Raw genomic sequence first — 15,258 nt, 5'->3', positions numbered from 1 at the left:
ATGGTGTCAAATTCAAGAAATCCGTCTGTTTTCTTTGAAACATGTCATGTACAGTTGCTATAAATAGAAAATAAGGAAACTCTTTGAGTACGTAGACAAATGGTCACACACATCAACAATATGAAGATGTTTAGTAGACTGCGATGGATCAGTGTCACATGACACAAGCCTCAAACTGTGCATTATTTTGTGTCTCACTTCCTCGTGATGTCACCAGATATAATCTTTGATCTGAACTTGAAAACATTTTTTTTTCTCATGAACTTAACGGTACTCTATAGCTAATTTTATTACCTGGATAATTATAAACAGGTGGGTACCCAAGTATCAGGTTACCATTGACACCTTTAATTCTCATTATGTTATATGCGGTATCAGTATATGTTGATTTTTTGTTGTTGTACACTTTCATTTCCACTCAAAACTTATAAAGCTATCTGAGATGAAGGGATGGAACTTGTTAAACTATATATATCGCTCAGAGGTGTGTGGTGTACATTGGGTGTGTTGTCTTCAGAGTCAAAGTTATAGGTAAAAACACCTGTGATGTACATCGTGTGTGCTGTCTTTAGAGTCAAAGTTACAGGTAAAAACGTTTGATTTCAGTCACTTTTGCTGTTAGAGATAAATGTGATAAAACTTGGTTTAGTTAAATATTGTCATTACAAAAAAAAATTTGTTTCATTGTATGTAAGGTCCAATATTTGAAGTCGATGTAGTATTTTTTAATCCATTTTCTGTACTTATCTCCTAATATCCTTTGAGATGAATGAAGGAAATCTGGCTACATTAGGTGTCTGCAGAGTAACTGTGTGTTATTGTGAACTTTGCAACCTCTAAAGGTTTGGTAGAGGACAGAGATTCACTGAATTTGCTGGTTACTATAACATCAATAATTTCATTATTACAAAGCTTTCATGTTCATTAATTTTATAATGTGAATTAAATTGGGATCAGTAAATGTTCAGTGTCCATCATCTTTCATACATCTAACTAATACATATTTTTCATTGTTGTAAATAGCCTCGGTATTAAAAGAAATAAACAAGAGATGCCTTATCATTTCTTGTGTCTGGTGGGTGGGTGAAGAGGGTGAAGCTGCCTAAACCAAATTGCAAGCTTGTTTTAAAGCTCGCAGCAAGCTTGCCACAAGCTAATTTATAAAGCTTGCAGCAAGCTTGTATTTGGAACATTGCAGCAAGCTTGCACATGCTTATTTTTGTAAGCTTATTTAACAAGATAGTGTTGTTGTTGTTGTTGTTGTTGTTGTGGGGTTTAACGCCATTTTTGCAGCACATGATAGGCTATACATGGCGGCCAGTATTATTGGTGGAGGAAGAACCAGAGAAAACCCCGGAAAGAACCACCGACCCACGAGAAGCTACTGGCAAGCTTTCTCACATACCCACATTGGCTGAATCTTAGACTCGAACCGCCGCAGACAGAGGTGAGATGGCAGTGATCCATAACGAAGATCGCTTTAGACCACTCGGCCACTCGGGGCCCCTCAAGATAGTGTCATAAGCATGCACAGACTTGCGCAAGATTAAGCTTGTTATTTATTTACCTAGTACAATAAGTATGCACAAGCTTGTTACAAGCGAATTTCTTGCTACAAGCATCTGGGCTTTCAAAAATCAGACATGATTGTGGTTTGCCCCCTCCCCCCCCCCAAAAAAAACCTGAAAATGTGAAGGGGGGTCTGGGAGTACAAAGGCCCCTGTCCAAAAATGCATTTTAGACTCAACTGCTCCTGGTGGACCATATTATCATAATATATTGCAAAGTTTTACTTCATTCCAACAAAATAATCTGCATTGTTTAATGATTAAACAAGTCACAAATACCAATTTCATCCTGAATCATAAAATAACCTTAGATGTGTTTTTTTTTAATACAGTATAAAATGCAACATATTATCTTAAAATCTGTATTTAATTTCAGATAAATTTTAATATGCAACAAAGAACATGTAAACTGACAAGCGATATTCTTTTTTTTACCCTTAGGAACACTTTTTGTATGTTTTGTAATTTTCTTTGAAAATTTTTCAAGAGATATTGGGGCAGTTGTGTGCAATCAACTGTTGAAGCATATTTCATCGTCATGGGGCTGTCTTTCAACAGGGGTTTCTCTTGACCAATCTTCTTCCAGAGACTGACCTGTCTGATAACTCTTTTGTGAAGATGTTCAGGGCCTATAGTTGAATCAGATCCTGCCCATTGTCACTACTGAATGTCTCCATCTGCAACTTAAGCTCTTCCATCCAATTACTGTTTGGATCTTTAACATTGCTGCAGCAGTCACAATTTTATGTCTCTTCCATCATGGCCATAGGTTCCTCCAGTTTTCAAATTTTCCTCCTTAACCTACAAACTTCATCCTCTAATAATTTTTCTTTTCTGCTGTCTGGTCTGAAAGAAAGGTGAAGTCAGTTAATTACAGATAATCTATGATCAACATTGTTTTTAGCTTTTAGCACATTTTCATTGTACCCCACATTACTTACTGGAATAATATGATCCAACTCAAAAATGATTTAATCCCTTACACATAATACAAAGCTTACTGAGCATTTATATTATTGCAGAATTTTGTCACTAGTTTTATAGTAATTGAAGCTGTCTAACCATAGGTATAGTCACAGGAGTCGGATGTTTTAATCAATAAAATATGACAATTTTTTTTACACTAAATAACTGTATCTGTGTGTGTGTCTATATATATATATATATTGCAAGTGATGGTTATTTCGTGCTTTCAAATATTTTTGCCATTTTTTATTGATAAAACGTCAGACTAGTGTGGTATAGGCCCTTTGTCACTAATGTATCCACTCCGACTGCATGTTGCATATATCTGCTTCTGGTTTCATCACATTATTTGCACCTATATTGTGTACAGTTTCACACATTAACTATTTTGTTGTGTTTATTTTTTTTAAATTACCAAATTACATCATATTATAGAAATAGTGATATCATGTAAAAGAAAACGATCTTGAACATCTCAATTCCTATTGATATCGTACCACATCTGGTATCGAGAACTGGGGGTGATGATGTTTAGTGATTTTCAAAACTTCGATGAGCAAGTTTAAATTAGGTCTGAACAAAATTGTGTATCATTAGCTTGGTTATAAATAATATGATGACATATATAAACCAGCAAAATATCCATATAACTTCTATTGAAATAATCACGAATGACCAAGAAAAAGATACTCACCGTAATTTTGGTTATCCAGGCTTGGTATGCTTTTCCGCCTAATTTTGCTCTCACCAAATCATTTTCTTCATATTCTTCAAAATCGCTTCTCTGCACTTCTACTTACTTTTTAAAAAATGATATTGAAAATACTCTCATCTGTCCGTTCCACGGAGTCCACGGTTTTTGTTCGAGGTTTTTGCCCAACAGTCTGCATGCTCTTTAGTTTCTGGGGAAAAGGATGCTTAACTGTTGAAATCTCGCGCATATATTAACCAATCATATCACTTCTTCTTTCACAGTCATCCAATCATGATAATCGTTATTAATATATTTTGGTTTTTACGGCAAATTGGCAACCTGTGACTAAGTCAATAGAATATGCAGTTTATAACAGTAATGGAAAAAAAACGTTAGGACAAAGTCATTGAAAGCTTTTTAAAGCAAATACATTTTGTTCATGCTGGCCATAAAATATTTTCTCACATTAATCCAGAACTACTCAGGTTAAGTACACAAGTATTGAATTAAAGATCTGCATGAACATTTTTATACAGTGTCATATCAGTTAAAAAAAGAAAAAAAATATTCACCTTTATTTAAATTTCACTAATATTGTGAGAAGTTTGTATGATGAATTTTTATGAACATTTTATGAATATAATGATATAGATATTTAATATGCATGATTCAACAGAATTCTTGAAGTGTTCATGAACTTAGTAGAGGAACTTTCAGATTGTTCATGAAGTCATGAATTTGTTTTTGTAAGGGCAGGACGGCGATGGTGCATGCTAGTTGGATACATGGTCTCAAACTTTCACAAGCAATGGATATATATATATATATATATATATATATATATATATATATATATATATATATATATATATATATATATATATATATATATGAAGAAACTTGTTGCAAGCTAGTTTAAATTTACTTTCTGAAACATACAAGAAAGCTTTTACTTTCTGAAGAAAACAAGTAAGCTTGCGCAAGCTAGTTTTACTTTCTGAAGGCAAACAAGAAAGCTTGTGCAAGCTTATATTCAGCTATCTTGCCTAAGCCTGCACTTGCTTACAAGTACAAGCTTGTGCAAGCATCCATGTTAGCTTATAAACATCAAACTAGCTTATTGTAAGCTTACCACAAGCTTGCCACAAGGATGCATTTTGGTTTAGCCATGAAAACTAATTGGTACCTCACAGATAATAATGGATTCATAGTGTCATTTCTTAAGGGTGAAATAAATATTGAATGTTAATTGAAAATTGAAGAGAATTGAAATTGATACTGTTTCAGATGGGAATATGTGCCTCAAATTCTTTTGAAGCTATCCAGTTGGTTTTATTGAAAATTTGTCTCTCCTCAGTCGTTTCATGTCCACTATTATTGTGAAAATTTAATGTGTATTGAATTTGCATACATATGTGATGATCTGAAGCTGCATTAAAATAGTCAGAAAGTTTTAACAACATTGAGCATTAGGAAAAAGAATTGATTTGCTAATTCCATGTTTAATTTGGAAAAGCAATACAAATATTTTGGTTTGTCAGCATAATTTATTGATTTTTTCGTGCAATTTTGGGAAGAAATTTTCATGCTGTTTATGACACACTAACAAAATAAATGAATTCATTTAAAAGTAGTGTAAAAAAATAATCATAGTGATTTTGGGGCCACACATGTTTTCGTTTTCTTTTTACCCCTGCTTTTTATTAATTTTGTTGCCATGAGCATTTATATAGGTATTAAATAGCATATTTCAGATTAAATATTTTGAAATGTACTATTGTTATTCAGACATGATTTAAGTGAGAGCATTTATAGTTGCAGAATAGCGCTGGCCAGTATCTTGTTGACCACACAATAGATCACTGCACTCTTGCGGCTGATAAATGCGCCAGAGAATAAAGACAGAGTCCAACTTAAATCTGAAATCCAAGAAGTATGTGGGATTATTTCCTAGTGATCTGTGCAGTCCTAGCTCTAACAGTGCAACTTTTCTTTACTTACTGCCTTGTATGGAATTCACAGGAAAAAAAGTAAACACTTTGCCGTGTAGTGTACAGCACATAGACCTCCAACATGACGCTTGGAAACCCAAACAGGGTGCTGAAATGGAATTCTGCACCATTCAGGAGCTATTCTTCCGTATGCTGGCTAGCTCATGCAGTGTACTTCACTAATAACAAAACTACACATAAATTAATCAAGGTGTCTGAAAAACCTAGAGCATTGGCTAAGTGAACATACTGTTAATATATAGGTCCAGATGTTCAGAATTTGAAATATTGATGTTTGGTTTCACTGTAGTAGATACTGTGAGTCATCAGTAGGCAAAATAACTTTGTTCTAAATGATGTGATATTAATGAATGAAGTTCATCATCAATTCATGAAAATAAATCATGACTTGAAACAGTTCAGAGGATTTTAAGGTCAGATTATACACAACATGAAATATAAATCATGCCAGCCATCTCTCAGAATTAGATAACAGCAGATATTAATGAATAAATGTGTAGGAATTGTTGTATGCACCCCCCCATGTATCCCACCCTTTTGCAGCTCATAATCAATAGCAGGTGTTTTGCATGCCACATATGGCAATTTTATCTTCAAGTTTTGTGCCATAGTAACAACTGTACCAATGACTTTTTGTTTGCATTTTCCATTCTGCTCTATAGTTTTAGAGCCATTTGAGATGAAGGGATGAAACTTTATATAACTAATAATTATCTTTTAATGGTGTGTCACTTGACTTATTGAGGGTGGGTTTGCTGTCTTCATGGTCAGTCATAGGTCAGTACAGGTTTCGTTTTACCTTCTGCTTTCTAACATGACAGCTGTTAAAAATCAATGAATGATACTTGGTATACCTACCTCTGTTGTCACTGGAAGATGTTTTGCAATACATATTTGAACTATTATCCACAAAATCAAGTTCACAAGTAAATACTTCAAGGATTTTGTTTTTCTGTTATATCACTAAAGCTGTCTGGAGTGCATGGTTGAACCATGGTCCATTAATGCATCCCATTTTAAAGAAATCGAGTGCCAATCACAGTCACGATTTTGTCTTCAGGGTCTTTTTCTGCAGTTTTCCTCTTAATACCCTTTGAGATAGGGCAATGCTGCTTGGTTACATTCAATGTCTGCTTAGTACTTAAACCAAGGTCTTAAATATCAGTCAGGTTTCATTATTGGGACCTTGCCAGAGTAGATGGAAGATAAAAATTCACTGAATTTGTTTATTTGTTTAATTTCCTTGGGTAATAACATTATTTTTGTAATATCACAAAGTGAAGAATCTAAAATTGATTGCCAAATAGTTAATATCTTGTAAGTCATGAGTTTTAAAAAAAATTGACATTCATGTCTGTTTTTAACAGAAATGTAAAAATTTTATTAAACAATTAATGTCATGATTTGTTTCATGTTTTACTTACTTAATTTATTTTGTTTATTTATATTTTCTTTTGTCAGCCTAATTATGTAATATTGTCACAGGTATGAAAATTCTGACTTGTTCTATATTATTTGCCTGCACCCACTGCCCCACCCAGTTGTGTACCCATTTTATTCCCCATATTTGGTTTTAAACATGGACAAAGCAACATAATTGTTTAGGGCCCCCTGCCAACAATCAGGATAGAAATGATAAATAGATGAATGAAATTACAATATTTTATATTTTTTTTTATATCCTTATTGCTTTTCATTCCTAAAATTGCAAGGGGAGTACAAATGCTGGGAAACTGCTCTGGTGGCCTAGTGGTTAGGGCATCCACTTTGGATGCGGGAGGTCGTGGGTTGCATCCTCAGCCGAATCATATCAGAGACTTACAAAAAATGGTACTAACAGCTGCCTCGCTTGGCATTCAGCATTAAGAGGTTAGTGTTGGGACTGGTCAGCCTGGTGTCAGCATAATGTGACTGGGTGGGACACCACGCTACATGTCTGCGGCATGATGCCCCAATGCTAGACATCACTATAAACCGCCACATTGCAGACATTGTAGCGATATGACTGAATTTTTTTTAAAGCTACATTAAAAATCAAAATCACATCACAAATGCTGGGGAAGGAATTACTTTAGCTGGTACTAATTAAGGCAAAAATCTCTAAAGAATTTTATTTTGTAGACAAGTTTATAAAATTTGAAACTATGCCTTAAATAGCTAAGAAATCAAAAATCGTTCATGAATTACTCTCTCAGGATAAAAGATAGCCAATTAAATGAAATTATGCAGGAAATGGCTAGAAGTATAACAAAACAAACTTTAGGGTACCCAAATCAACAAATATTGATTCACAGTGATGCACTATCAACTCAGTTACTTGTGCAAACAAGTGACATTTGCAGTAAATGTGTACAAATACCATTTCTGCAATTACCGAGTTTGATATCACTATTATAGTGGTAGAATATCACATGATAAAAATATGGTCACACCCTTTAAAACCATCATGGAAATGTCTATATCTGTTATTCCCACCAGATTGCACAGTGATTTATCTGTCTTGGCTGCCTGTCTGCATTAAGTTTTGGTCTTTTCAGCTGTCCATTATCTTAATCCATTATTCTGCAACTAGCATTATTGGGTCGAAGATTATGTGAATATTGTTTGGTCAAGAATTGAATTGCTGCTTTGAATCTGTAGTTTTTAATCTATCCTTAACTTTTGACCAAACTAGTTTGGTCATGGATAATATCTGCTCTTGGCTACTTCAGGTGATCTTTAAAGTGTATTCATTTGCTGTAGCTTAGTTCAGGATGTTGAGAATGAAATAGCTATGTTACTTGTCTAAAACAGTTCCCTTTCCTGGGTGTTATGAATCAGGTAGCTATTTTACATGTCTAACAGTGCCCTTTCCTGGGTGTTGTGAATCAGATAGCTATTTTACATGTCTAACAGTGCCCTTTCCTGGGTGTTGTGAATCAGATAGCTATTTTACATATCTAACACAGTGCCCTTTCCTGGGTGTTGTGAATCAGATAGCTATTTTACATGTCTAACAGTGCCCTTTCCTGGGTGTTGTGAATCAGATAGCTATTTTACATGTGTAACACAGTGCTCTTTCCTGGGTGTTGTGAATCAGGTAGCTATTTTACATGTCTAACAGTGCCCTTTCCTGGGTGTTGTGAATCAGATAGCTATTTTAATGTCTAACACTGTACCCTTTCCTGGGTGTTGTGAATCAGATAGCTGTTTTACATGTCTAACAGGGCCCTTTCCTGGGTGTTGTGAATCAGATAGCTATTTTACATGTCTAACACTGTGCCCTTTCCTGGGTTTTGTGAATCAGATAGCTATTTTGCTTGTCAAAAACAGTTCCTTTTCCTGAGTGTTGTGAATCAAATAGCTATTTTACTTGTATAACCCAAAGCCCTTTTGCTGTACTTTGTATTGCACAACAGTAATATATTTTACACATACATAGAGGTTTTTACAAATTAAATTCACCATTACACTTGGTTGTACTGAAACCTGGAATACAATCCAAGACGTGTCACTGTAGGAACTGAGTTGACACTACCTAATATATATTTCTTGCAGTTGTTTTTACAGGAGTCTAAAATAAAAAGATAAAAATTAAAATTTTCTTGTTTTAATTATATTACACTATTCTATGTAGATGCGGAAGCACCCAAAGTTTGTGGTGAAGGAGATGGAGAGTATGTACATGGATGAGCTGAAGTCTGCGATCAACTTGCTGATGGTCAACCTGGATAGTTTACCTGTCGCCAAGGGGAGCACTGACTCCCGACTCCAGAAACTCAGGCGATACAATAGGTAGGATTTTATTAAGCAGCTCAGAAATTCACACAACAGTGCTATATACAGCCCAGAACTTGCATGCTTACATTTCAAATAATTGTCAGACTTAAGATTTTTGGCTGGTAGCTCACTGAAATAACTTTTATTTTTTTTAAGCATTGAACTGTTGCAACACAGTAACTAATATTTTTGAAGCCATTCTTTTTTCAGTTCTAGCATGCTACTTTAAAATACAAATGATAAGTATGACTCACTCATGCACCTGGATGGTTAAAAAATTCCGGAATTGTCAGCATTGAAGAATTGCACAAAATCACATTTGTTAAGCTCAGATGATCACCTTCTACAATACTTATTAATTGGTATTCAAGATGGCTACCGTTAATGCTTGGGGGCTGCAGATTTATATGGACTGATGTTCTTGTTCACACACACACACACATGATGTTATGTTTATGTGTTGGAAAAAAATCAGTTCTGAAATCATGTTGTATTTATCAGACATACAATACATATGTAATTCAAAATGACACACTAAAGCGCTCTCCGTTACGCATCACTGCCATCTCACCTCTGTCTGTGTTGGTTCGAGTCTCGGATTCAGCGAATGTGGGTATGTGAGAAAGCTTGCCAGTAGCTTCTCGTGGGTCGGTGGTTCTTTCCGGGGTTTTCCTGGGTTCTTCCTCCACCATTAATACTGGCCGCCATGTATAGCCTATTGTGTGCTGAAAAATGGCTTTAAACCCCACAACAACAACAACAACAACAACAAAATGACACATTGATCTTTGAGATGTGAAAATATACATTATTGAGAATACTGACCCCTACAGTGTCTTTCACTGTGAAGGAAGTCTGCAGAGTGTAAATGTAAAGGTCAAGCTTCACAAAGTAGCTCTCATACATGGACATATCTCCAAGATATGCAACAATTTAAATCATAAAATGGTTGAAATGTTCATAAATAAAAAATCTAGAGTTAGGTGTTTTTATTCAACAAAAATGAAGCAGTAACCATGTTCAGGACACGTGCTATGTTACAAAACTTTATTACATCATCTGCAATTCTCAGTGAAGAAACAAGTTCTAAAGGTCTTCACCTCTCAGCCAAAAGCCTCCAGATCTGTTATCTTTGCTAACAAAAGCAGTGTAAATGACAAAAAGTCAACACACAAGTCTTTACATATGCAGTAAAGCACTAGATTATTTAGTTCGCAGTATGCTGAGATTGTCATTCTGAGATATGTAAACTGCATGATACAATTGGTGACCTACAAAGCCAAAATCAAAATGCCCCAAAATCAAATAAACATTACACCACTCCCTTGATAACTCATGCCCTAATAATCCATGAACCCGCTTATAATGCCCCCCAAAAATTGATCCCTATTTATTGAACTTGAAGAAAAGCATGATCAAAACTGCTAACTGAAATATTGATATATCGCTTGTTTTATGGTCAAAAACAGTAGATAGGACCTGGAAAGTTTAATCAGCAATTTGATTTTTTTTTTTTGTTGTAGGGTTTAACGCCATTTTTCAGCACAAGATAGGCTATATATGGTGGCCAGTATAATCGGTGGAGATAGAACCCTGGAAAACCCCAGGAAGAACCACCGACCCACGAGAAGCTACTGGCAGACTTTCTCACATACCAACATTAGCCGAGGCTGAGACTTGAACTCATGCAGACAGAGGTGAGATGGCAGTGATCCGTAATGGCGAGCGCTTTAGACCACTCAGCCACTCGGGGCCCCTTCAGCAATTTGAAACTATCAGCTTTTAATAAGAAATCATATAATTGGTTATACTTTCTTTCCACACACCATTCTTAGTACACCGTAATTAAAAATATTTAAGGAAATTTCGATCAATGAAAATGTTGATTACGTCTAGTGAAAGCAGTACATGAAATATTTAAATGCTAATTAAGTAATTTTTATTAGGTGAAATTTGTGTTTTAATTCTGTCATTTAGTTCCTTATCATGCATGCAATTTGTAAATGTGTCAGCTATGTTTTCATGCATTTTTCTGAGAACCTAATTGACTGCTTACCGTGTTTTGATGACTGACTTAGGGAAGTATTTGTTGTATTGTTGCACCGAATTAAAAGCTGGCCTCCTTTGTATTATCATGTTAATTATGTCTTTTGAATCAAATAAAGGAGGTGGAATGAAAGAAAAGTCAAAAGACACAAATCCATCCTACTTAAAATCTATTGGCCCCAGTCGTATGTCAAGTGAACTCACTTCACTTAATCAGTCGAAAACTGTTATAAATGTTATTGTGTATGCAACAAAAACTACCTTAATTTAACTGACTTTTTCATTCATTCATTCATAATTGTGATCAAAGATAGCAAGGCAACCAAGTGAAATGAATACTTTGCAAAATAAAGAGCTAGATTTCACAGATACGGACCATTGTTGGCAGGCACTTGGACGATAAGAAGTTTCACTATTACTTCCAGTGAAATCACGACATCAATATTTTACTAACTGAACAAAACAAAATTTGAGTTTCAGCATAGATGATTGTCTCGCGAAATAAACGTCTCTAGTTTTTTAAAAGAAGGAATCTTGTTTGGTGGTTTATCAACAGTCTAGTTCCCTGATACTCCGACACGAGACTTGGCAGTATACTATTAAATACCACTCTGGGGACTAGACTAATCAACAAAACAAAAAGCAGTCACATAATACACAGATGTTTTTGCGTACATGTGCTGATTGTTGAAAGGAGTTGGAATGATCTTTCACATGTTGGACGGTTTGAAAATAAATGTTATTTATACAGAATAACGAACAACTTCATTAGAACAAGTGCGTTGCTAACAATTATTATCAATATGATTGTAAAACAAGGATTCGGTCATTAAACAGCCCAGTTCCCCAACATACCGCAGTTTTCTCAAAGTATAACCTAAGCAGATTTTTTCAATTTTTGGAGGTCACTTGGTAACTCACACCCTCACTTACAGTACGGTTTGTGTTTGTGGACAACAGTGTGCTCAAGTTAATGAGGGAGAGGTGAGCATCTTGTAATCATAGAGAAACCTGAAGGATGCCTATTTGACCATCCATAAATGACGTCACGCACCTGGGGGGGGGCACACATTTGTGACAGTAAATTTGTTTAAAAAATGTGTGACGAGAGGGGTAAGGGGTAAAAAATCAGTGACATCATTTATGGATGGCCCTTTGTACAAACAAAACTCGATACATGTTCCACCAAGTCACGAACAACATCAATCCTTGCATTAAGAATGAAAAATGAGGAAATTTATCCTGATGTAGAAACAAAACCAATAAATGCACCAGTGATTCATAAACACCTACATTTAAGTTCATTCAGGAGAGAAATAAAGGAAATGCAGTCTAGTGTTGGTTTAAGTCATAAACCTGATGCAGTATTCAGAAAACTTGAGCACGGTGCAGCTGCATGTTGCAATTCAGCAAACTTGCAACAGAGCCTTATTCAGAATCCAGTTCCACATTGCCAAAGATGCAGAAAGTCTCTCTGCATGGCATAAAGACTCTACTTAAAGGCTCATCACAACTAACAGAATAAAAATTAACACATTAACCCCTGGATGTTTTTGTCATTTTTGCCTGAAAATTGAGTAGGAAACATTTTGAAAGCTATTTCTAAATAGATCCCAAAACACCAAATGCCCAGTGATCTTTCAATAACATACTGCCTAGTTGTGTTAGAGACATCATTTTTCATTGGCTATTTGACTCATGCATGAGCAGAAGGGTAAAAGTTGGAGTTCTTTTTTTCTTTTTTTTTCTAAATGGAGCCATTAGTTTTGTATGGAGACACTCTTTATTCCAAATGCCTATCTTATACTACTTTTTGCAAAGGCTCATCTGTCTGTTTGCAGTTCATACCGGTTTGCCTTAGATCTGAGACCAAAAAATCTAAAATCCGGACACAAAATCAGATTCTGACCACTGGCGAATTTTTTATATAAAAAAGTCGGGTCCAAAAAATGAGTTTTTTTATCTGTATTTTGTAGTGCAACTAGATATTCCAGATTAGTTGGTATCATTGTAGAGCTACATCTGTCTACCTTTCTATAATACCACCCACTTTAGTTTATCATGCAAGACCATGATGCCAGAGATTGGCAGTAGGCTACTACCTCCTGCCCCATTAAGTCGTCGCTAGGGTTAATGTGTTAAGAGACACTGATGTTGGCATTGCCAGAGGAGCTAATTTTAGCACAGCTAGCACAGTTACAGAGGCTCTGATAAGACAGTGATAGTAATTGTCCTGGCAGTGATTACATCTGTGGTTACTTCCTGGGAATAATGGAGTCCAGGCTTACTGCAACATGAGACAAATCTGATTATGTATGGACTATAATCACAAAGAGATGCTGATGTGGTTATTGTCTATTTTCACCTGCAGACCATGTGTGAAAACTTTGGACTGCTCTTCGTCAATGATAATTAGGCCTTGCTCCCTCTAGATGGAGGTGTAGAATATGAGTACTATCGCACAGGTCAATGAGAATGGTAGTGCAGCTTTTGTCGACGGCACTGGTGGTTAAATTGAAAACAACAGCTCAAACCATTTCTTCTACTATTGTCAGAAGGACGTTGCATTAATGGGGAAAATAATACGGTTGGTATAGCCATTAAGAAAAGTCATCCTTAATGTATATGAACTGATGGCATGGCAAGGAAGAAATTGCCTCAGATTCTGCTATTACTTTCTGTAATTCAGCATCTTGTGTGTTTTGCACTGGAAATCCTTTTCTGTTTGGAGACAGCATACATATTCCACCTGTGATGACTATCCATGTCATAATCATCCTTATGTCAATTCGCATGCACCTAATGAATAGACAGCCCTAAAAGACCGAAGGAAATCTAATAACTCTCGTAACATACTAGGAGATGCTGTGCAAACCATTTTTTGTGTAGCCTTTAATTACAGAGGTAGTAATAGTAATAATGTATTCCCTGAGGCCCCATGAATAGATGATGTCTCGCTAGCTAAACAAGAGCATACCTGTATAGTGTCAATTGATGATATACAAATGGATTTGTTTGTATTGGTTCAGATAGTAATTCATGTTGACATTGAGCTGGGTCTCCTGACACTTTTTATAATACTGAAACTCATTTGTTTGAGACCATTGATCCATCCCATATGAATCTGTTATAACTATGGTTACTTTAAATTTTAAACATTATTCCCCAAAGTCTTTACCTACTTACAGTTGACTTGGTCTGGTTAACAAAGGGCTTTGGATGGCAAGTCTCAATATTAGACACATCTTGCCAAAATTTCATAAGGTAAGACTGCTATTGAATCAAATATTTTTTAGGCTTATGTGAAGCTTTTCTTGGCATTGATGTACACAAATAATGAGCTTGTTTTAGAGGGATGTGAAACTGAAATTAAAGATGGAACTTAAACTACTGATAAAGAGGAAGGGAGGAATATCTGTTTATATAAACAAGTATCCTTTGAATGAAGGAAAGACCTTGCTATCAGTCAGCTTGAGACTGTATTATGTCTATTTAATTTATTTTGTGTGCTTGACCTTTATCCATGATTTTGGATAGAGTAGTAATTGTCTGACGTTTATGTTTTTTAAAAACTTGTTTACTGATAGTTGAATTCAAGTGCGAGCGTTAGTTACAAACTTGGAATGTTCTTGAGTTGAACTTTTGTCCCACATCCTGGTCGTTTTTGTGTGTCTTAAGCTTTTATAGAGAATAATTGAAGTAAACAAAATTATTTTATTCCTCCTTTAAGTTCAGTTAGTGGAATTATTTTACTGTTGTGTACAGTTATAATTTAAGAAGAGTCGTTTAATCAAAAGTAATTCACCGAAATTACAAAGTGCTTATTGACATTTTGGACTAACATTATTTTGGAATTATTTTGAATTCATTCAGACACATTCAGGATTTAATCATTGTGTTACTTCAGTATTGTTGGTACATCAATACTGTTGGTAAAGCAGCACATTCAGTATTGAAATTCATTTGCAACACTATACATTTTGAATTGTAATAGAAATTTTTTATTTGAGATTTAATTCACAATACTGTAATTTTCACTTTGTGACATGGAGAAATATATTTAACTACTTTACTAAACTTGTTGGTTTTGTTTCTTGTATTTACTTAGTTTTAGGCCATAAAATGATGTCAACATGGAAACAAATTAGTTTTATCTCATCAAAGTCACTTTGAATATGGTAAGTCAAATTCAACTCGTCAGATGGATTGCGAA

General features: G+C 35.1%; 1 protein-coding gene across 2 annotated transcripts in view; it reads left to right on the top strand.

Moving 5' to 3' along the window:
- The window catches only part of LOC149788471 (calcium-dependent secretion activator 1-like), a 237,371-nt gene that overhangs the window by 38,279 nt on the left and 183,834 nt on the right, over window positions 1-15,258 (top strand). For both annotated transcript variants that reach the window (XM_089974454.1, XM_089974453.1), the window contains exon 3: window positions 8,857-9,014. In XM_089974454.1, coding sequence (XP_089830580.1) covers window positions 8,857-9,014 — 158 coding nt within the window. The remainder of the gene's footprint in view (window positions 1-8,856; window positions 9,015-15,258) is intronic.

This window comes from Sinohyriopsis cumingii, chromosome 11 (genome assembly GCF_028554795.1).
Source record: "Sinohyriopsis cumingii isolate HCF-2022 chromosome 11, ASM2855479v2, whole genome shotgun sequence".
In the NCBI taxonomy this organism is placed as follows: Eukaryota; Metazoa; Mollusca; class Bivalvia; order Unionida; family Unionidae; genus Sinohyriopsis; species Sinohyriopsis cumingii.
This window is presented reverse-complemented; position numbering and strand designations above follow the sequence as displayed.